This window comes from Chiloscyllium plagiosum, chromosome 9, assembly GCF_004010195.1.
Source record: "Chiloscyllium plagiosum isolate BGI_BamShark_2017 chromosome 9, ASM401019v2, whole genome shotgun sequence".
In the NCBI taxonomy this organism is placed as follows: Eukaryota; Metazoa; Chordata; class Chondrichthyes; order Orectolobiformes; family Hemiscylliidae; genus Chiloscyllium; species Chiloscyllium plagiosum.
In genome coordinates, this window is record NC_057718.1 from 45,678,934 (window position 1) to 45,703,499 (window position 24,566).

General features: G+C 38.3%; 1 protein-coding gene across 6 annotated transcripts in view; it reads right to left on the bottom strand.

Annotated features, from left to right (window-relative positions):
• prox1a (prospero homeobox 1a) overlaps positions 1 to 24,566 on the bottom strand; it is a 139,126-nt gene that overhangs the window by 25,637 nt on the left and 88,923 nt on the right. The window contains exon 5 of one of the 6 annotated variants that reach the window (XM_043695841.1): positions 15,756 to 22,334. The exons of the other annotated variants lie outside the window; for them this stretch is intronic. Within the exon in view, the coding sequence (XP_043551776.1) occupies positions 22,308 to 22,334 (27 nt within the window). The 3' untranslated portion in view covers positions 15,756 to 22,307. Of the gene's footprint in view, positions 1 to 15,755; positions 22,335 to 24,566 lie in introns of those variants that run through there. 6 annotated transcript variants of the gene reach the window in all.

Consider the following 24,566-nt stretch of genomic DNA (forward strand, 5'->3'; position numbering starts at 1 on the left):
ACCATAATTCTATTTGTTTTAAAATAGTGATGGAAAAGGATAGACCAGATCTAAAAGTTGAAGTTCTAAATTGGAGAAAGGCCAATTTTGATGGTATTAGGCAAGAACTTTCGAAAGCTGATTGGAGGCAGATGTTCGCAGGTAAAGGGATGGCTGGAAAATGGGAAACCTTCAGAAATGAGATAACAAGAATCCAGAGAAAGTATTTTCCTGTCAGGGTGAAAGGGAAGGCTGGTTGGATTTATGGGAAATGCTGGATGACTAAGGAAAGTGAGGGTTTGGTTAAGAAAAATAAGGAAGCATATGTCAGGTATAGACAGGATAGATCATGTGAATCCTAAGAAGAGTATAAAGGAAGAGGGAAATCAGGAGGACAAAACGGGTACATGAGATAGCTTTGGCAAATAGAATTAAGGAGAATCCAAAGGGTTTTTACAAATATATTAAGGGCAAAAGGGTAACGAGGGAGAGAATAGGGCCCCTCAAGGATCAGCAAGGCAGCCTTTGTGTGGAGCCATAGAAAATGGGGGAGATAATAAATGAATATTTTGCATCAGTATTTACTGTGGAAAAGGATATGGAAGATATAGATTGTAGGGAAATAGATGGTGACATCTTGCAAATTACAGAGGAGGAAGTGCTGGATGTCTTGAAATGGTTAAAAGTGAATAAATCCCCAGGACATGATCAGGTGTACCCGAGAACTCTGTGGGAAGCTGGAGAAGTGATTGCTGGGCCTCTTGCTGAGATATTTGTATCATTGATAGTCACAGGTGAGGTGCTAGAAGACTGAAGGTTGACAAATGTGGTGCCATTGTTTAAGAAGGGCAGTAAAGACAAGCCAGTGAACTATAGACCGGTGAGCCTGACCTCGGTGGTGGGCAAGTTGTTGGAGGGAATCCTGAGGGACAGGATGTACATGTATTTAGAAAGGCAAGGACTGAATGGGGATAGTCAACATGGCTTTGTGCGTGGGAAATCATGTCTCACAAACTTGATTGAGTTTTTTGAAGAAGTAACAAAGAAGATTGATGAGGGCAGAGCAGTAGATGTGATGTATATGGACTTCAGTAAGGCGTTCGACAAGGTTCCCCATGGGAAACTGATTAGCAAGGTTAGATATCATGGAATACAAGGAGAACTAGCCATTTGGATACAGAACTGGTTGAAAGGTTGTTGCTGAACAAAGAGACCTTGGAGTGCAGGTTCATAGCTCCTTGAAAGTGGAGTCGCAGGTAGATAGGATAGTGAAGAAGGCGTTTGGTATGCTTTCCTTTATTGGTCAGAGAATTGAGTACAGGAGTTGGGAGGTCATGTTGCAGCTGTACAGGACATTGGTTAGGCCACTGTTGGAATATTGCGTGCAATTCTGGTCTCCTTCCTATTGGAAGGATGTTGTGAAACTTGAAAGGGTTCAGATAAGATTTACAAGGATGTTGCCAGGGTTGGAGGATCTGAACTACAGGGAGAGGCTGAATAGGCTGGGGCTGTTTTCCCTGGAACGTCGGAGGCTAAGGGGTGACCTTATAGAGGTTTACAGAAGTGTGAGGGGCATGGATAGGATAAATACGCAAAGTCTTTTCCCTGGGGTCGGAGAGTCCACAATTATAGTGCATAGGTTTAGGGTGAGAGGAGAGAAGATATAAAAGAGACCTACGGGGCAACTTTTTTATGCAGGCGGTGGTACATGTATGGAATGAGCTGCCAGAGGATGTGGTGGAGGCTGGTACAATTGCAACATTTAAGAGGCATTTGGATGGGTATATGAATAGGAAGGGTTTGGAGGGATATGGGCCAGGTGCTAGCAAATGGGACTAGACTGGGTTGGGATATCTAGTCGGCATGGATGGGTTGGACCGAAGGGTCCGTTTCTATGCTGTACATCTGTATGACTCTAATGCAGACCCAAAAGATGTTGCCACTTCTGCCCTATACCTGTTGCAGCATTAGTACGGACAGGTCACCTATTCCTCTGAACGTTTTATCCTTATCCTAACCAAATTTCTTCAACAATGGACCACCCATTGGACCATTCATGATTTTCATCTATGTACTACAACTTGATGACATGGACTCAGGTTCCACACAAATTCTGATAATAACCGTTGGCAACAGGAACTATATTTTCATCATTTCTTGTGACCCCTCCATTTCCCCTGTGTTATCAGAGGACTTGTCAGACTCCTCGGAGAAATCTGTTTGCATAATGTTGCATCTAATCACTTCTCAGGTCAGCAGCTTCAGAATGTCACTCAGTGTGTAGCTTGCCCAGTATTCCATGAGATAAAGAATAATTCTGAACCAGCCCATAGCATTTGGTCTGTACCTCTAAAAAATAAGTGCATCCTTCATTAGCCAGAAACGATTACTTTCACTTTAACAGAGATAAAGTCGGCTTTTATGCCTAAATGAAAATTAGTTTTCCAAATGTATTTTAATGAAAGATAAGAGTTGCTTTCCTCCCATTGGATGCTGTGGACAAGACAGCCGGGTGGTGGTGTGAAAAAGAGAATTTGTTCTGATCGAGTCTGGGGAATGGAGTAAAATGGAGTCAGAAAGCAGAGGGCTGTAGTATCCCAGATGCCTACCCACCTCCAGTGCCATTTAATTACCAGCTATTTAAGGACTCTTTTTCTGACACCAGTGCTATTTTACCACATGGGATTTGGGAGGTTGGGGGGGGATAAACAGGGAGGTTCCAAGTAAAAAGGTGGGGTTGGCCACCTGCTTCTGCACCTTTTACAAGCACCCAACCCCCCTCACAAAAGCAGAAAGAGCCACCACTGCTATCCCTGTCTCAGACGGCTTTGCCCCTACCACCTTCAACGGGGCCTACCTAATTATCTAGGCCTGACAAACCCACTTTAAATCTGCACCTCCACAAATGGGCCTGAAAAGAGCCTGCAAACCACTAACTTCAGTAGTGAAGAACTGCCAACCCTCTGATCCCTGGCAGCTCTTAGGAGACCAAAAAAGCCTGCCCGAGGAACACAGGCCACAACTACAGATTACAAAATGCCTAAACCACATGAAACTCAGTTGTGGCTTCCAAAGGTGATGGCAACAGGCTCACACCTGACTTTTAAGTCATTGGCTGAGCCCACAGTCTCGCTATTAAATTGTAGCATTTGTCATCTCACCCCACCAATACTGCAATTTAATACTCTCATTAAATCCTTAATGGCCTTTACCTTTCCGATCAATTAATACCCATCGCCAACCCTACAACCACATTCAAATTCATTGGCCTTGATTTTTGCTGAATGAGGATAACTTGGGAGCTCATCCATTGGCTTTCCAATTTTCAGAAGGCAGGCTGAGCACAACAATGTATGAAACCACTTTATAGAACCAATGAGCCATATAGTGACATTAGTATATATTAAAGAAAAAGGTTAAGAGAAAGTTTTGTTATTTCATTACTTTCCACAATTTTGGAGAGCAAAGTTAATTTACTACAAGGCAATAACTGCCAATCATCCAGACTCTTTAAAGTATGAAAAGGCAGAAACTACAAGCATCTGAAATTTCAACACTGCATAAAATAAACATTGGACAATTGACAAAGAAGAGAGCCTCAGCTGATAATCAAGCAGGGTTTTTACTGGGACCCAGGTGTTCTTACAGAGTAATGGAGTTCTAGGCACTCAGTCAATCCTCATTACATACGGTTGAGGTAGCATGGAGTGTGAGTGAATGAGTGTGTTTCTGGGAGCATGTGTGCCATAGTACCACAGTGGTTCTTTTTGCAACAAAGATCTTATCACTGCTGGAGGCAAGTGCCTCCATTCTCTGGAGGCAAGTGCCTGAAACTGGGAATTTTCAAGTTTCCTGCTGCCATCTTGGTAATGAAAATTCAGACTTTCATCTGACAATTTGATTATCTCCTCATCTCTATGTCTGACCATCAGCACCTAAAATTACAGGTGACTGGGCTCTATGCCCTGGATCTCCCTCCATCAACTTCTTTAGGATGTTTAACTCTTCTCCTTCAAGACCCCGAAAAGAATTATGTATTCAACCAAATCTTTCCATATCTCTCATTTCCTCCTTAAGCTCCAAGTTAGTTGTTTCTAATGTTCTGTGAAGCACTTCAGAACTTTCTCTTTACAATAAGAGACATAATGCAAGTTTTGTACAAAAGTGACTTTATGAAAATTTGGATTAGTACAAAGTATAAAAATGGTTTACTAAATCTTTCTTCTGCCATGATTTTAGTCATCCCCAGCAGGACGTCACCATAAAATTCTTATTCTCCCTCCTTTTCAGTCTTCTGCAGGAACTGTTCTCTCTGCAATATCCTGTTCTATTCCTCCGTCACTCCCAAAACGACTTCAACCTGTTGTGACATCTTCCCATACAACTGCAGATGTAACATTTGTGCCTTTACATCCTCCCTCCACTGTTCAAAGCCCCAAAACACATTCCAGTGATTTACTTCAATGTTTTCAATCTAGTCTATCATATTCCCTGCTCACAATAGAAGCTTCTCCAAATTGTTGAGACTAAATGTAGACTAGGTGACCACTCTGTAAAACCTTGGCTCTATCTAGATCTTTTTGCTACCATTAGTACACACTTTGCCTTTTTCTCGGAGGAACCATTCACAACTGTTCCACTTGCTCCTACTCCCCTTTTTATCTACAGCGTAAAACTCACTTTTCTAGCCCCTATCAATTATGAAGAGTCATTAAACTCAAAGTTAACTGTTTCTCTTTCCACAGGTGCTGTCAGATCAGCAGAGTTTCTCCAGCTCTTCTGTTTTATAATTCGGATCACCAGCATTCAGGGTATTTTATTTTTAACTTTCATTTTCTTTGTTGAAACATTATGATAATCTAACATCTATCATAAAATGTGTAAGTATTTCAGTTTTGCCATTTATTGGCTGGCACCACTTTTTGCCCAACAGGTTCATGAGACAGTCAAGCCTAAAATTAAGTTTAATAAGCATGGCATTAAAATTATGCAACTTTATAGAGAGTAGGGCTCACTTACATGACCAATCCTCAGATATAAAAAGGTCAAAAATGCATCTATGGTAAAAATGCAAACAAAGACTCAATAATATAAATACCTTGCCGATGAGAGTGGTGGAAACAAATTGAATCACAGTGTTCAAAAAGAAATTGGACATCTGAAGTGAAAAGATTTTGTACAGCTACGAGGAAGGGGTGGGATACAGCCAACATAGACTTGATGGGGCAAATAGCCCCCTTTGGTGTTGTAACTATTCTGTCACTGCATGTGATGTCAAGGAAAATATGCAAGGACCCAAAAGAGGAACATTGCAAGGAGGTTTGTTATTGGCTAAGAGTCTGGATATATGATTTGCTATTTTCTGCAACAGAAAGATGAAGTGAAATGGTCTGTCCCGACTGGTAAGACATTTTAGACTTTTATAGGCAACTTGATTTGCCAATAAAACAAAGACAGCATTTAATTTAACCATATAAATAGGTTTGATTAAAAAAAAGACCAAAACCAAATGAAAAGGCAGTCCCTTTAGTCTTAGGCCATGTTTCTAAAACTGATATATACAATCTCAAAGCAAAAAACTTGCTTACAAAAACAGACCAACATGTAAACATTAATTTCACAGAATCAATGACCTATGTGAAATACAACTCTGTTCCAAGATAAGCTGGCTCTAGTGTCACTTTGTCAAACAGATTTCAGGTTTCTCAGTTAGATAAAGATGGTTTCAAAATGGGTTGACGTGTCGCAACCAAGGTTCAAATGTTATTTGGCCTTGAAGCAGTCACCAGTCTTCGAGCACAAAGCTGGATAAACATACTTAAAAATGATAAGATAGCCAGTGCATTGATCTCTTTCTAGCACTTTTAAAACAAAATTTGATTCATAGGTTTCTAAGTCAATCACTCAACAGATAAGTTAAAGAAATACCGAGCTTTCATAGACAATTTTAATTTACAACACTGACAAACAGGAGAACATGGACTAATAAAACGTTGATTATATAATAAATCACAATTTTTTCTTGTATTCTGTGTTACCACCTCTCTCAGCACATTTTATTGCTTTTTTTTGTTTACAACAGTTGTTCATACAAGGTATATTATTTTGAGGTTTCATCTGATTCTTTAAATGAAGTTAGGCCCCATAACATACAGTAAGATAAGCAATTGATACATCACAAAGAAGTATATCTATTTTAAGAGACACTGATAGCTGAAATTGAGAGATTGTATCTTTTTGTAAACATCTAATTAAAAAACCCTCTCCACCATGTAACCAACTGCAATCTTCAAGAATATTAGTATCAAGGTATGATCTATTTAATTCCAAACATAAAGGAATATTTCCTTGTGATCTTTATGTAGGCAAGCAGATGGCAAATAGGTTAGAACTAATAAAGTCAATTACAATTACTTAGGGAGGGAAACAAGTTTGTGAAAAATGGTTCTTAATAAACAAAATATGGATAATTATACCACAGATTGAGAAAATAGATTGCTGGGCTATTAAAAAGTGAGAACATTTGAATTGACTTAATCATAATTTTCCAAAGCTCTGACTGTATGTATCCATTTAAAAAGAGAGTCAATATAGATATTAGTTGAGCATCACCTGTGGGAAAGTTTTTGAAATCTATCAGGGACAGGCATGATTGATCATTTATCCACTGATCAGAGAGACATGGCATAGATATGTGACAATAAGTGACACCTATGTAATCTAGTGGCAAGTTTTGTGAAGGTCACCACCATGGTGGATAGGAAAGTACATTGTACGTTGTCTAAGGACTTCCAGAGGTCCCTCAATAAGGTTTAACTCAAAAGATTAACAAAACTTAATGTGACATGGGTTGGTAATTGGGTGAGAAGTAGGAGACAGAGTGAGGAAATACGGAACATTCTGATTGATGCAATATGAAAAGTGGAATTCCCCAATAATCTGTACAATAGCCTCAGCTATCCAGCTTTCTACAAAAAATCAAAAGAGAAAAAAGCAAGGTATATGTCAGAGTTCTCAAATGACAAAAAGTTAAGAAGCATAATGAGCTGTGTGGGTAGGAAGTGGTGTTACAAAGGGACCAAAAGATAAACTGGGCAAACTGGCCAATGGGAGCTGGGATTCAATGTGGTGAAGTATGAATTCATCTACTTTGAAAAACATATTGTTATGACAGTGATAAATATGGATTATTAATTTTCAAATTTCATCAACAAATTTTAAGACCTGCGATTTCATGGATTTCAAAAAGGAAAACACTGATTTTAAATGGCCATGACAATCAGCAGACTACAGGTTGGTGCAGTCAAGAAACCAACAAGAGATAATCATAGACTGTCTAAATCCAAATTAACATTTTATCAAAAGGCAATGAAAATAGTAAACCCAATCAGCCATGAAGCAACATTTGTCTATTTTGACTTACATATTTATGTGAATTGTTACAAATTGGAAACTGAACCTCAACTATAATTAGTAAATCTACAAAAAAGCTTCTACTAATGGAATACACAAAACAAGCTTGTATTTCAAGGAACTATTTTGGCAGAGATGGGGAATTGGATTTTTGAATACAACTGGAACCATCTGGACACAAATCACTGGGATCCAGATAAACAAGTTCCAGCAAGTGTAAGCTTAGGACTTGTGACTTCCAATAAGCGTCTTTTTTTTAAAAAAAAGCCAAAACACCTTTTTGTTGACCTTTTAGCAAAATCAAATTTGCATTACCTCAGTGTTTCAATCAACCAATTTTCACTATCCCTTAAACAGGAATCCTCAAAAATACTGATAGTGAAAGCATCTTCATGACAGTGTAGTCAGTTAGAGGCTTGGGCAAATAAAGAAATAAAACTGAAGAGGTGAATGGAACAGGAGTAGCAATTCTAAAGATGAAGGAGGAACGCTCATTGGTCAGGCCCATCTGGGGTACTCCATTTAATTTTGGACAATGTGCCTCAGTTAAGATAGATTAACCTTACAGGGTGTACAGAACTAAATTTAATTAAAATAATTAGGGGGTTGGAGTGTTAAATTAAGAGAGCAGTTGCATAAATTTGCTTCGTATTCCCTAGCAGTTAGTAGGTTGAGAAGTGATCTAACGGAGGTGTTTAAAATGAAGCGATTTGATTGGGGTATATATAAAGAAAATATTTCCTCAAGTAAGGGAATCTTATGCTCAGACATGAAACTTCACTTATATTAATTTTCCTTTGGTAAAAGGTACACACTCATGCTGGGAGGGGTTCCACTAAACCACGGCATCCTAGAATAATGAACTCAAATAGATAATCATAAAGATGGAATAACATTGGCAATATTGGAGATATTTCAGATCAGTCATTCACAAATGAAAGCAGAATTTTTTTTCGTTAAAATGTACACTGCAACCTTTCCAGTTTGGACATCTAGAATCAGGAAACACCAATTATCTGGAATGTACTTGCAGCTGAGAAATGGCAGATACAGCGTCAGAGTCTACAGCATGTAAAAAAGCCATTTGGCCATCATATCTGCACCAGTCAAAACAACTATCTAAACTATTTTGCAACACATGGCCTGTAGCCCCAAATGCCTCCTCTGTGGTAATACTGGGGAATAGATGGAGGACTTTTCTCTCCAAGCCTCTAGTGGGATGTCCCTGGATCCCTGATCCACTGGATCAATGCCCACACAAAAAAAAAAGAGGGTTGGATGTTGGGGACAAACTACTCACTAAATTTGAAGTTCACTGCTGAAAGTTTTCTAAGAGGGTTAAAGATCTTTTGTGTGTCAGAGGAGTGCAACTCAGTGACTGACTGAATGTTAGAAAATTTTAGAGGTTACATGGCTGAGGCAAGAAGTGAGAGTAGATTTCATACTTTCAGTTTCTGTTCCAGTTTGGCTATTGTAAGGCTTCTAATCCCTAGTCTGCAAGTCTGCTTCACAGGTTTTGGCAATCTAGACCAAAAGTGGAGAAAGGGGACTAATAACAGTGTTTTATCACACTAATAGTAAATATGAACAATCAACTTTCAACTTCCATCATCTGGTTTTCATACCCAAGACATTCATAAACTAAAAAGGTATTTTTAAAGACCACACATACTGATCTAGATGACCTGACTACAGACAGGTTTAAGAAGCTCAATGGAATATACTCAACTGGCTACACTGAAATGACCATTTCATTTCAATACAATTAAACCAAACAACTAAATTAGCTTCAATAGACTTGTATTTGTCATTTAATTCACACTTGCATGATAAGTTTAATACTGGGAGATTTATTTGGGAGCTTACGTACTGTGGAGTATTCAGCATGGAAACATAATGGAGCTACACTCTGGAATATACCAGTTAAACATGTTTCAATAGGACAAAATGCAGATTTAAATCTCATATTTGTGGTTGAGCATTCCAAACCTTTTTTGTTATCTAGAAAACTCCAACATCTAGAAAAACCATTATCCCAATTATTTGAGACTGTGGAAATTGTAGCGAAAAGTTAGCAAGATCAGGAACACTCAATCAAAACTGATTTTAAACTAAAATTTTCAACAGTGTGTTTGCCATATTTTTGTGATATAAATCTGCCAAACTCTAACAGAATGGTGGAGGAAGTTTGAGGGGCTTAATGGTATTACCAGTTTCTACATCTCTCCTCAAGATCCTCACAAATCAAGGGTGGTCGATTGGAGGCATGGCATTTGCAAAATAACCTTACTTTATACATACAATAGCTCTCTGTCTTCAAAGTAAATAATTTACTTTACCTAATTTGGAATTCTTTGTATATCTTTTGGATCTTTCCTCAAGTGACACCACTCCAGGAGGATTGATCATCAACTCCAAGCATCACAAAGACACCTTTTCAGGACTGTCTGTTCTTAGCAGGCAAATATTGCAGTAAAGTTTACTCAAATGTCTTGAAAGATCATCTATTTGAAATATTTTGCAATATTTTGCTTAGTAAAATAGTTTCAGGGCTGATGAGGGTCAATCTCTTTCTGTAAACTAGTGAGCTATTACCCTTGCACTAGTCATTCATAAATCCTAATTCAATATAATACAAAGTAGTCAACCTCCTGACACTCTGATTTTTGTCTACACTGTATGATACAGCTTTTCTGTTAACTAATGTGGGCAGCATGATAAGGTTGAGTGTAATCTGGTTGTGGGAGCAGCAAAGGCATGATCTACGTAGATGAGCTAAACAAGATATAGCTAGTAGCAAATGAATATAGTATTAATAGTTCATGGGTCACAAGTGTCATGTGAGACAAATCAGAAAGGATGCTGTTTACATGATCTTGTGTGAAATCAAATATTCAGGCCTGAGGCTACAAGAGAAAAAGTGATTTCATAAAAGGAAAATAATAATGGTTGAGCAATAAAATACTAATGAGCAACCTGCTAGGGTCTCCTGCAAAATGAAATGGAAATCCCATTATGTCGCTGAGTTTTAATGCCAAAAAAAGGGGATCTCAGTCCTTTTTCACATAATTCTTTGGATCGAGTTGGCCAACTGTGAAATACAGTCAGTTAGTCATTCTGTGTAGACTCCAACATTAAACATCAGCCTTTGTTCACTGGTAGCAGTTTCATATTAGATCTAGGTGATAAGGTTAACCCTTATCTAGGACATAACTAGTGCTAAAGGAATGTTGCATTATCTCTGATGTCATCTTCCTGAAGCGGTGGAGAATTCTGACTAAGAACAGTGAAGGTCTTCAATGTCCGAGCTAACATTCATCACTCAACCACTAAACTTTTCATTTTTGTCTTTGCTGTTTGTTGGGAGCTCTTCGTATGCAAATGGATAACTTGTTGGTCTAAAAGACAATTAAGTACATTTCAAAAGTTATTAATTGACCGTTCACCATTTATAATGCCCTGAAGATGCGAAAGGAACTGTAAATGCAAGTCATTACTTTCTTCCTGAATGAAAAGTACCACTGGCTCCACAGCCTCCCCTTTAAATGAGAGACAGGGTCTTCACAAACAATTCAATAATTAGCAAAGAATCTCAACAGTGTCCCTCACCTCAAATCTTACCAGTTCTTGTGAACATCTGATAATAATCTAGCTACTAAATTGAACAAAAGATGAAGGAGGTATTCTGTTAACAGCATGCTGGAACTAACTCTATTGAGGGTGATAGCCTGGGTTAGTGCACCTGCAGATGAGGGAAAAAAAAGGTAATTTATTCTGTACATTACAGAGACCAACTTATCAAATTCTCGAACCTGTAAAGCAGGAATAGTTGCATTCAAAATAAATGTACTGGAACAATCAGATGCTAAAAAGGAGCGACAAGACAGTACGAAACCTCCAAATGTTTTGTTAATGGGTAAAAATAGGCACTAAATTGGTCCAATGTCCATAAGTCCAGACTTTAACAGAGTGTAGTCTTAATTCTAAGAGCAAATTATAATATAAACTTCCCTAGGTGTTCTAAAAAGACACCCTGCAGCTTTAGCACTGAAATGTAGATGAGAATGCCACTGAACATGCAGAGTCCTTCGATTGGCACATGGCAGCACATTGCACTGAAGGAGAAGGCACACTGGATTTTAAATGTAGCACCAGAAATCCTACTGGAGGTGGTCCTAAACTGTGGGGTACCTTGTAACTGCAGGGGAGAAGAACATCATTGCCTTTTTGTAACTGTCACCTGCAGCGGCTGGTGCTGCTCCCCTCCCACTCCCCACTCAGGCAAAGGGGGACCTCTAGCAAGATACCCATGAAGAAGCATTCCCTTCCACTTTCCATTTCTTATAAGAGCTGTTCACTAAGATGGTTAGCAAAGCAGTTACTTCTTTGAGTAATGCCCTCAGTGAATTTCCAGAATAAACGTCACTCAAGTGTTGTTAAAAGACTTGATAAACAGCTCAAAATCTCCTGACACATTTTAGATATCATCTTCACATCTTCAACAATAATAACTGCAAAATGGTGAGCATCCCTTTAAATAGTGCTTGAAATTGGCATTACTGCACTGTTTAACCTCAACCAGGCTAGTTGCTGTCAGGACAGGGTGTTAACACAAGTGCTCGCTGCCAAAATACCATGCAAACTTTGATAGACGCTAGCAGCCATTTTAGATAGCAATCAGCTACTAACCATTCTTAGGATTTGCTTCAATCACTTCACAAATAGGCACTTGGTCTAAACACAAGCTAAATGGACATTTCAGTTTAAAGACACCAAATTGGCCATCTCCAGCTCTTAGATGACCAAAGCTTTTGGTGAAAATTGACACCATAATTCTCCAAAAGCACATAATTTAATTTAGGCTTTATTACATTGCTTCAAGCCAAATACAATCACAAGAAAGACAATAAGTCAATAAGACAATAAGTAGGTAATGTTCCATTAATGCAAATTTACAAACTGTATGTGTGTTGTGGAATGGAATAGATAAGGGTGGAAGGTGTAGTAACAAATCATTTTAAATACAAAGCAAGTACAAATTCAAAACTGATGTCATTTCTTGCAGAAAAACAACTTACATTTTTTCAAAGAGTTTTGTTGTGTTCAATAATTTTGCAAGAAATACAAGTATAAAGAGAAAACAATATTTATACTGAAGTAGAGGGGAATTGAGGTGTTGCCATGAATAATGCAGCAGTTAGATGATGACTAGTGTTAGCTATTGAGTTTTATTTAAATTTTAAAACCAGGCAGGTTGACTCGGATTCTCATAGCAATTCTAACCAATAAATTAGAGAATGGCTGTCACCTAAATTGTTCAAATGAAACAGGCACAGTATGTGTACATGTACTTTCCGTTTGCAAAGAACAGAACCATTAATGTGTGCAGCCTCCAGTATATATACCTGCACCACACGGAGTCACACTGAACTCAAAATGTTAATTTCACGGTAAACTTTCCTAGCTCCTCAACGACGCGGGCAAATTAGTTAGGAAATTGTTACCGAATAAAGTAAGTGTGACCGAGAAAAAGAAAATCTGATTCTGGAACCAGGTTTTGAATGGAGATATGAGAAAGTATAATGGATTGAGAATAGCACAGATCTTGTAGCTACTCATGAGACTGCAGGCTGACTTCTAGATTTCTTCTTACACAGTTATTTCATTTCAGCAATATAAGCTATTTATTTGAATTCATTTTTGGTTCTTTTGGAGTCAAAGATGCAATAAAAGCACATGATTTTAATTTCAAACTGAGTTAGAGTCAAAGAGTCAGAGATGTACAGACCCTTCGATCCAACTCGTCATACCGACCAGATATCCCAACCAAATCTAGTCCCACTTACCAGCACCCAGCCCAGATCCCTCCAAACTCTTCCTACTCATATACCCATCCAGATACCTTTTAAATGTTGCAATATTATCTAGCCCCCACCACTTCCTCTGGCAACTCATTCCAGACATGTACCACCCTCTGCCTGAAAACATAGCCCCTTAGGTCCCTTTTGTATCTTTTCCCCCTCACCCTAAACCTATGTCCTCTAGTTCTGAACTCCCCCATCCCAGGGAAAATACTTGGTCTATTTATCCTATCCATGCCCTTCATGATTTTATAAACCTCTATAAGGTCACCCCTCAGCCTCAGACGCTCCAGGGAAAACAGCGCCAGCCTATTCAACCTCTCCCTTTAGCTCAAATCCTCCAACCCTGGCAACATCCTTGTAAATCTTTTCTGAACCCTTTCAAGTTTCACAACATCCTTCTGATAGGAAGGTGACCAGAATTGCACGCAATATTCCAAAAGTGGCCTAACCAATGTCCTGTACAGCCGCAACATGACCTCCCAATTTCTTTACTCAATGCTCTGACCGATAAAGGAAAACATACCAAACACTCCCTTCACTATCCTATCTACCTGTGACTCCACTTTCAAGGAGCTATGAACCTGCACTCCAAGGTCTCTTTGTTCAGCAACACTCTCTAGGACCTTATCATTAAGTGTAAAAGTCCTGCAAAATTTGTTTTCCCAAAATGCAGTACCTTGCATTTATCTAAATTAAACTCTATCTGCCACTCCTCCACCCATTGGCCCATCTGATCATGATCCCATTGTAATCTGAGGTGACCTTCTTCGCTATCCACTACACCTCCAATTTAGGTGTCATCTGCAAAAAGTTAACTATACCTCTTATGCTCACATCATTTATATAAATGATGAAAAGTAATGGACCCAGCACCAATCCTTGTGGCACTGCACTGGTCACAGGCTTCCAGTCTGAAAAATAACCCTCCACCAACACCCTCTGTTTTCTACCTTCGAGCCACTTCTATATCCAAATGGCTCCTTCTCCCTGTATTCCATGAGATCTATCTTTGTTAACCAGTCTCACATGGGGAGCCTTGTCAAATGCCTTATTGAAGTCTATATGGATCACATCTACCACTCTGCCCTCAATCCTCTTTGTCACTTCTTCAAAAAACTCAATCAATCAATCAATCGAGGACGAGTGGTTTTAAATTCAATTGGTCAGCTAAGTGGTTGATTTTATTTAAGATTCATAGGTTTGTTTTTTTAAAATTTCTTATTTTGGCATGCTTAATTCTTTGGGTAAAGAAAGGTAGTTTACTTTATACATAAAGACGCTATTCAAAATTCCTTGCTTTTAGACTTAATATCACGGAGGGCATAAACAGACACAGTGAGATGGCTATTTAAATTTAGAGACATTATTACACAACAGGATTAGATAGACAGGTGACTGTCAGGAAAGGTAAGAAGGTAGTTCAGAAGTCTCCTGTGGCTATTCCTCTCTCAAACAGATGCTAAGGTTGGGTACTGTTGAAAGGGATAGTCTGAGAAAAATAGAACAGGCAGTCAAGTCTTGGGCACTAAGAATGAATCTTATGTTAAGCCATGTTTGACAAACTTTAAAAGAATAATTGGACTATCCCATCAGGGGTACAAACAGGGGATTCTGTGGCAGTGAGTGTGAATCTAGGGTAGTATGTTGCTTTCCTGGTGCCAGGATTAAGGATATCTCAAAATGTTTGAAGCATATTGTTAATGGGGAGAGTGAGAAGTCAAAAGTTATTGAACACATTCGTAGGAATAACCTAGTTAGGGAAAAGAAGGTGTTTAGCATGTTTGCCTTCATAGCTCAGATCTTTGAGTATAGGAGTTGGAACATCATGTTGAGATTGTACAGAGGAGATTGGTGAAGCCCCTTCTTGAGTACTATGTCCAGTTTTGGTCACCCTGTTATAGGAAGGATATTATCAAACCGGAAGGGCTTCAATAAAGATTTACCAGAATGTTGCCAAGAATGAAGGGCTGGAGTTACAAGGAGAGGGTGCAACTATTTTCACTGGAGTGTAGGAGGTTGAGGTGACCTTATAGAAGTTTATAAAATCATGGACATGGATAGGATAAATAGCAAGATTCTTTTCCCATGGTTGGGGGTCGAAAACTACAGGATGATCTGCTATAACATGACAGCTGCGTTCCTCTGCAACCCTACGCTACAGAAAATAGAGCTGTACAATCACTATAGAAAACTACCATACCCGTTCATTGGAAGTTTGCATGATTCAGGGTCTACAATTTAATCGCATTATAGCCAACTCGTGTTAATGAAACATTACACCAGAACGATCTGTATATTTAAGGCAAGAGAGGAATGATTTAATAAAGAAGCTAAGGGGTAACTTTTTCAAGCAGATGGTGGTGCGTGTATGGAACAAGGATTTGGTGGAGGCTGGCACAATTACAACATTTAAAAGGCACCTGGATGGATCTATGAATAGGAAGTGTATTAGGGATATGGGCCAAATGCTGGCAAATGGGAATAGGCCAGATTGGGATGTCTAGTCAGCATGGATGAATTGGTCCGTAGGGTCTATTTCCATGCTGTATAACTAATTCTCAGCATGAAACTCAGGAACAAGTACCAGGTAGCTCCAGATTAATATCTGCTCCTCCTTGTATCCATCTTGCATAGCAGTCCCTACATCTCAGGTTCCACTCCAGAGGTTGGCATCAAACACGCATCAGCCTCACCACATCCCTATGGCACATTTCCTACTCAATTAGAATACAGTTTTCCTCTTAATTACTATAATTTGAAGAAGTGAACCTGGATCTATTGTTGCTGCCAGGCCAGTTTTTGCATTGATCTTTTAGCCTGAGTGGATTGCGTTGTGTTTTACCGCAGAGGAATTTGGGGTGTGGGGAGGTAGGGGGTCATCTTGTCACAGTTGGTAGCAATGATCAATTAAGCAGTGGACATGTTGCTGACAGCATGTGCCAGCAGCTTACACAACAAACACACATCAGCTGCTTCATTCAAATGGACACGTCTCAAAAGGTGAGGTCTCAGTCAAATCAAGTGGACTGTCAGTCAGTCAATTGGGGGTCCTGCTGTAGGTTAGTCAAGGGAAGAATCTGATCTCAGTGCAGAAGCTTGGACACAGTCAGAAGGCCACTTGGAGTCATCGGGGTCAGGATTTCCATATTACAGTATGGGGAGTAGGCCAATGTGCTCTTATTTAAATGTTGCTTTTCTTGGGTGATATGGTGATTGGATGGGGGTGGGTAGTCGCAAGGATTCAGTAATTTTACCACACTAAACCATTTCTTCTGGAATTTGTGCAGCACGGCTTCTGCCGCATACAAAGGAATAAGGTCCATGTAAAGGCATTCCATAGCGAGCCTTGTTGGACACAGAAGTAGAATGGAGGGCCAGGGTTTATCATCTTTGATGTCATTTCTTGCAGAGGGATCATCGCAGACAGAGGGTATCCAGGGATACTGTCACAGACAGTGCCAAATGCTGGAGTGGGGCCTGTGACCTGAAGGGTAGGTTGCCATCCCATCCTGGTGCCAGTCAAGGTGACAGCAGAGTTTCGTTTTTATGCAACACTTTTATTTTTATTTTTATTGCGTCCAATGATCCACTAGGGATATATGTGGGATCTCTCAATTCTCAACACACAAATGAATTAAAGGTGATACCAATGCAATATATGCCAGATCACACAACTTGATCTGGTTTCGCTGTGATGAAGTCAATGTTGTAGACCAGGCAGTAAAGTCTGCCAATATCGCTAGCTTCCTCCAGGTGCAGGGCATTATACAGACTGCACACATATTGCTTTGAGAGGCTAATATCATACAGCAGACATTACAAACAAGAATGCTCCAACATTCAAGTCATGTGTGATCATCTGCACCATATCTTAGAAGTCTGTGCCAAGCGCCCTAGAATGTGCCATGACACATATCTTTCCAAACCCTCAATTCCATTTCCAGGTCTGAATACCTTACAAGGGTGGTTACTGGGAGACAAAGGCTACCTTCTGCAAACACATCTGATGACTCTTACGAAGCCACTTGACTGAGGCAGAGTGCAGATACAACACAGCCCATTCGTCGACCTGGGTCAGGCAGACACATATACACGCATCAGATTCAGTGTAGTTCAATTTATTAGTATTTCTTAGCTGAGACAGTGTGAAAGTGGCTATAATGGATGCTGAGGAGCTGGCAGAGTGACAGCATTCCTCTATGGAGCAACATGAAAACATTGAGAAAAAGGAACATCACATTCAGCATGATAGAATTGTGCAGCATTGGGCACAACAAGTCAGACAAGACTCGATTGATACCTGCTTCCAATATATGTGACATGGGTGCAATGATCACTCATGGATGGTAAAGCTGAGGTTGTTCGAAAGGCTGGATATCCCTTTTTTTTTATTCCAGAAGCAAATGCAGCTATTTTTGTTTTTTTTCTATTTGATATTCTTGAAAAGAAGTTAATGCTTTTGATCATCTAAAGACTTCCCAGCATGTGATACTCCTACACTGAACAATGAGAAGAGGTTATGCTTTGCTGGGCATATGAGAAGTAGTAGCACTCCCTTAAAGAGGGCTCTAACATAGTATGATGCTTGACTCTAATAGCTGTCGTCACATAGACAGTGGAGCAAATAGTCTTTTACGCAACATATCAGTACATTTACAAAATTTGAGTTTGTATTTGCAATAAGTGTCACCCGTGCCACCTATTTACCCTCAGGAGTTCTCTTTCATGCGCCCCCTCCCATTGTACGCACTGTGAATGGCAGCTCACTGGTCGGCAGTACCTGACCTGTAGCACAGCTGGGCTTTTAATGAGGTAATGCGCTGGAGTTCACAAAGAAATACCATCAACAAAACTCCCTGAAATTGACACTTTGTTGATTTTTAGTAAAATGCATTCTTTATTTCCCTCTCAGCAGATCCTGCCAGACCAAGTGAAATTTTCCAGCACTTTATTTTGCTTTTAGACACAATTTGCCCATTTCACTCAACAAAATAGGTGACATCCACTTTCTGGCTCATGTCTCAGAGTAATGACTCACCAGAGTAAACTGCTTGGGTTAAAATTTAAACAAAGCTTGACAATTGTCAGTCATCACCTATCTGTTGCATTCTGCTCTGCAAGACCTCTATCAATCACAGTCCACTTGGTAACCAACCAGTACTCTTCTCATACAGCATAAAATGTATTTTTCATTTTAAATTGGCATTTGTTGGGAATTGTCCAGATTATGAGTAAAGTCAAAAAGCATTGACAAAGACTGTCTTTATTCAGTAATACTCAAGTTCTATACTTCCAAACAACTATATTAAACTATTTATTTGAAGACAGTGACACAATACAAATGTGTGCTAGGCAGCCCATGAGTTGCACATATTTCTAATATGTACTGGAGAACAATTGGCATCCTTGCTCAAAAGGGTGATGGATAATATTCCTGCACCACAAATCCTCTTTGTCTTCAGGTTGTTTCAATGCAAATGGTGTACACACAGTCACATTAAAAAGGTGGAGTGAAAGTGGTCTTACACACATTTACATTGTTGAGAACTCCAAACGGTCTTAAAAACAATTGTTTTGTGGCCAAGGAGGAAATAGACCCTTTAAACTTGCATGCCAAGGAAAGCCATTTCCTTCCTATTGCACAGATGCAATTCTACCACTGCAATGTGAAAGGCCTTTAAAAGTCGCTCATGAAAATTAACTTGGCAGAATACAACATTACATTGCCTGATAAACAGCCTTTCTCCAGCCATAGTATACAGAATTGCTTTATTGAAAATTATATGAACCTCATAAATAAGAATGCCTTTTTGCAAACATTCTGCACATCGAAAAGCATTTTCAAGCTTTTTCTTCATTTGTAAAATTCCCTTCCATTTAATTTCATATGGGTTCAATCAATTCAGTATTGTGTACCAAACGATTTTCCAACTACCTTCAATGAAAATATATTCAATTTAATTCAATACATAAATGTGAAAAAAACCATTCATTTGCCTGTGATTTCAGCTATTATATGGAGATCTGCCCTATCAATGGTGTCTTTTCCTTTCAATACTGTTTCTTGGTCTAAACAACACAAACAAAAACCCCTACTGATAAAAACCAAACCACTGACAATAAACAATATGCTAAAAGATTATTAAAGTCAACTGAGCATCAAAACAACTTGTTTGAGATGTTTGTACTAAAGGATCATCATGTGGGACCGCTTAATTGCATAATCTGTTTAATAGCATTGGTGTCTCTGGAGCTCCTGATGTGCAATTATGTAGGTACTTTCAGGAGATGGAATCCCATGTGATTTTGATTAAAATTATATTATGAAAACAAGTTATATGCAACAGTTGACTAAAATGTCACTTGAGCCTCAATTGATTTCTTATATTACAAAGGAGTGGGAATTCTTTTTAAGCCATTTTGATATTTATACCAATGTCTTTCTGGTCTTCTATTATTAGGTCATGATTATTACACATCATAATTTTTCTGAATGGGTAAAATATGTTTTATTTGTATTAATTAGCCCTCATTTTAATGTCTATTGAGGTGATTTAATATCTAAACATTCATCTACTTCACAAGTAATTCCCAAATCGTCACATGATTTGGACAATTTAGTCCTCCAACTAGTACCATTATTGATCAAAAGTCTTCCATTTAATATATTTCTAATACATGTTTACTATTAACATATATACCAATTAATCTAACTTTCTAATATGCATAAATGCTTCAATTTAATCTGAGTGGAGGAATCCTATGGTAATCCACTCAACTAATTTATCACTTCTTTAGACCTTTGTTTTCTTCTGAAAGACAGTTATTCACTTCTCACACTTACAAATGTTTCATCTAATTCCAAGTACCAAATCTCTACAAAGTTATGTACCATTTATTTAAATGTTGCTGGATGGTCAAGTGATTTTTTTTATGCCTGGATTTTACCAAGCATACCACTAATGAGGCTTTGCCATAAGGGATTGACTAAAAGAAAAATCTTCAAATACTTTTTTTTGGCAGCAATAATTATTCAAAAAGAACTGGAACGGATCTTTTACATACAATCTTTTCCCACCCAGAAATTTCCATATGCTGCATGGGAAGATCGCCATTTTCTGATGTCTTTGATCTGGAATTCCTTTTTAGACAAGTTGCTGTTTTATAAATATTTTTCCACAACATAAGACAACTATTAGAGATATTTCATTACTGAAAAGGTTCCAAGCTTTTATTTATTCCAGAAATCAATACAATATAGGAGATTTATCAATGGGTGCCACAATAGTAATTGCAGATCACCCATCAATTTGCCAACACACAACTAAACCAGTATTGCTCAAGTGCATGGTTCTAATGGTCTTTAAGTTAACCAGGAAAGAGAAAGTTCTTCACAATAATCAAATACATACTCATTCCCAAACATGTTAAATGAAAACATAGAAAATGATATATCCTAATTATAACCATATTCATGGGCAGATAAAGTTTATCAGTATCTTCAATTTTGAAAAATTCAATTTGTTAAACAAAAAGCCTTTTCTTTACCAATCCCCCACAGAAAAAAAATTATGACTTTTCCTCAATTTAGATTCCTGTATTATTTTGTATCTGCTATCAACCTTTGTACTAAATCCAAGGCAGTATCAGTGTTCCCAAATCCAGAGAACTGCATACATACTTAGCTCAGAATAACTATTTTCCATTCATTAAGCACATTTACAAATTTTACATATCAAAAAGCAAAAAATTCTGAACTGTTATAATTGTAAGTTAATTTTAGGATGGCAAGCTTATTTGAAAGTACTGCAACATTGAAGACCACTCAAAATACCTATTGGACCTTTGATTTGCATTCCCAAATGTAAATAAATCCTATTTGTGTTTGGATTGCTTGTGTAAAGAAATACAGAATTTTACATTACAATACATTAACAGCAAATCCAAAAATAAAAAATCTACACATCAGGTATTGAAAGGTTTGTTTGTACAAGTTGACCATCATAGCAATACACCCAGCTCAGAATTTGATGCACTTGGTATCTGTAAGCCAATAGTAAAGTGAATATTTATCTTACATCAAAATATCTCTGAGTAACCTTTTTTCACCTGGATGATGAGAGCATATTGAAGAAACACTTCTAGTGAGGCAAGTCGAATGGAATAATTTTCAAATACAGCACAAAGCTTTTGGTTTAGACAAACTTTGAAAGCATACATGAAACTACAGCGATTGAATTTATTGTATATAAAACTTAAATAGACAGCAACATTTCCCCATATCACTTCATGAGCACATATTCTCTGAATTACTGCACGACCATGCATGCATATTTTGTCAATGTCTAAAGGAGTTGTGAACATAGGAGGCTTGGGCAGCAGGGAAGCTCTACTTTGGTGCTTGGAAGTAACAATTCAATTGCAAGTGTTCCATTATACTTAAGAGCTTTAAAAACGTAAAATTCAAACAAGCAGTCAACCCAAAACCAAATGCTTCACACTCGCAGAAGTACAACTACAGTAACTACTGAAATGTACATAAAGAATCACAAATATACAATCTCATGCAAGCACACAAATGTGTAAATACAAAATCACTTAAATACACGCTCACACACACATAGTAGTCAGTATTTCATAAACATACAAGATTTTACTGACAAGAGTATAAAAGAGGCTTACTGACCACCATAACTAGGCAAATTTGTGTATAAAACAGATAGTCATTGAATTTGGAATATGTTAAAGTTCTTGTTCAGAAAGTGTCTTATTTGATTACAGAAGACTGAAGGGGTTAAAAAGTCACCTTGTTTTTATTGTGTAGCTTCTGCTTATACAGGCAGAAATCAGGACATCTGGAGCATGGAGTTAGAACAAGAAAGGGAGGTGCTTGAATAAACCAATCACAGACACCGACAAGGAGCACAGCATGGACAATGCAGTGGGGAAGCAGTTCGAAGCTGGGCGTTTTGTCTGGCGATGGCCAGGCAGTGGTGACTAATGAAGCATTGGGGATGTGGGCCGTATGCCAGCACTGGAAGGAGATGTGCATCAGCTTTGCAGATGTGTCAAAGCCCCCTAGAGCAAAATAATGACATAATCACCATCAGTGTCACAGACCAGACTGCACACAAGGTGACATGGGAGACAAAAAAATGAAAGTGAATCCTTCAGAGGCTCTGAATACATACTGCAAGATTGATTCAAGCCTTCGGATCTTTATTCTCTCCCCATTAGAAATACCAAACGTACTTAAATACAAAAGAAATTAAGGTGAAATTTCATGAAGTGATAGCCTGTGGACTACACACAAACAAAAATTAAAGGTTTTTTTTTTAAGTGGCACTAATAAAGTATGAACAGGCTTTCAGTATGATGGTGCTTGTGTACAGCTGTCTGGGCTTCAAGTGACTTGTCAGCTTTAAGTGAATGCTTGTGAAGGTGGAAGAATAGTGGCAAGTAACCAACGAGAAAAGATTGCAACAAAGCATTTGGCTCCAGTAGTGCCCCTTTCATTGCTTCTAATTAAAGATTCATAAGAACGGTTTCAATTTTTTATGAGTTCTTTTGCATTACCATATCAACAGCATCTACTTCTAATTTCACTTTAAGTTTTGTATGTATGTACGAAATATACAAATCTAGAGTTGTATACAATATACAAGTCTATCAATTAACCCAAAAAGAAAAATATGCCACTTGATTGATAACTTTATTTTATGAGACTGCCTAGGAAATAGAACACAAATGCTTTTTTTTATTGGCCAAAATGAAATATTGCATTTACCAGCTGTGGCTTCATTATTAAAGAGAGAACAATAAAGTTTCTGTAATCACAAAATCGTATTGCACTAACTGTTGTATATCAGGTAGAAAATTGCTACAGATCATTTATTAGGATTGTGCATCTAATTAAGGAAATAATCCTAAAGCAACTTTTCAGTGAATAGTACTAAATTTAAATATCATACTTAACCCATCAGATATCAGTAAAATCGAAGTATACAAAGATCAAAAATAACTATCACGTCAAAATCTTTTTCAAATTACTTCAAGAGCAGTTTAGGAATTATTTTAAAGTATATTGAGAGACCACAAAGTTGAAGTAATTTATACATAGCTATAGTTTAGTACAATTTGAGATTATGTGCCAAAATATAAGTACTCAAAAGACAGACAGGGAAATTCCAAGAGGACAAACATGACGATGAAGCTGATATCCAATGATTTTTTTGTCTTCAAGTATAAAATCCTGAATGGTGTTGAAAAGTGTAACACCTACGGTCAAGTCATGTTTTATTCCTTCACTCTGAATTTTCTAGTTCATTTTGATTGTCTTGCAGATTTACCTTGTAGTAACTTAATAATGCAAATACATTCATTGTGCCCACTGCAGCAAACTAAGTAACACAAGCTTTCTCCAATAACAATAAAAACAAACAACACATTTCGATGGAATCATGTACCCTTTCATGGTGAGTTTGGTGGCGGGGGAGAATTTCCTTAGGTAAGATTGTGGTGGGTAGGAGCACTGCTACCTACTTGCCACTGTCTTGATTAAGTCCATGGTGAAATGGCCTGTGGCTCACCGTCAAATAAAACCCTCAATGAACATTTAACATGCCTCATCCCACTTTAACCGTTATTAACCTAGCGGCAGTTAGGATGCTAGGATGGGGTGGATGATCCCTCCTTTAAAGTGCCTGATTGAGGAATCCAGGACTGGAAAGGGAGGCGCTGACTGAAAGTCACCTTCTATCCATGGTGCCCAATCCCCTACATGCCCTTCCCCAAAAACCTATTCCTAACATCACTCAGCCATGGCCCAGGTCTTGTGTGACTGTTGTTCTATCAGCAAGCATTACCCCCCCAGTAGCACCGTCATTTGGGAGAGCTGTACAAATCTGAATTACAGGTAATTCCTGATGGGACCTCAAGGGCAGAGGAGGCACCTAATTCAGATGGAAGGCCTGCTACCGGCGTGTCAACTAGATGTTTCCAGGTGGCCTTCCAGTCGTACGAGTCAATCAGGCAATGTATGTGAATTGCTGGGGTCCGTAGCAGCGATTGAGATCCTTGTTGCCCACATAAGATTCTGGCCAATGATGCCACGCACAAATCATCATACAAACAGCGAAGTGATTTCTTGTCTAGCCTTTCACTATGTCATGATAAGCCAGAGTAACTCATTTGTTTATTTATTTTATTGTAGCCTCCTGGAAGCATAAATGAATTTGAATGTCTCCGGTACATTATGTTAAATCAATACTTTTGCCATTTTTTATTTTAAAAGTTAATGATTCAATAAAT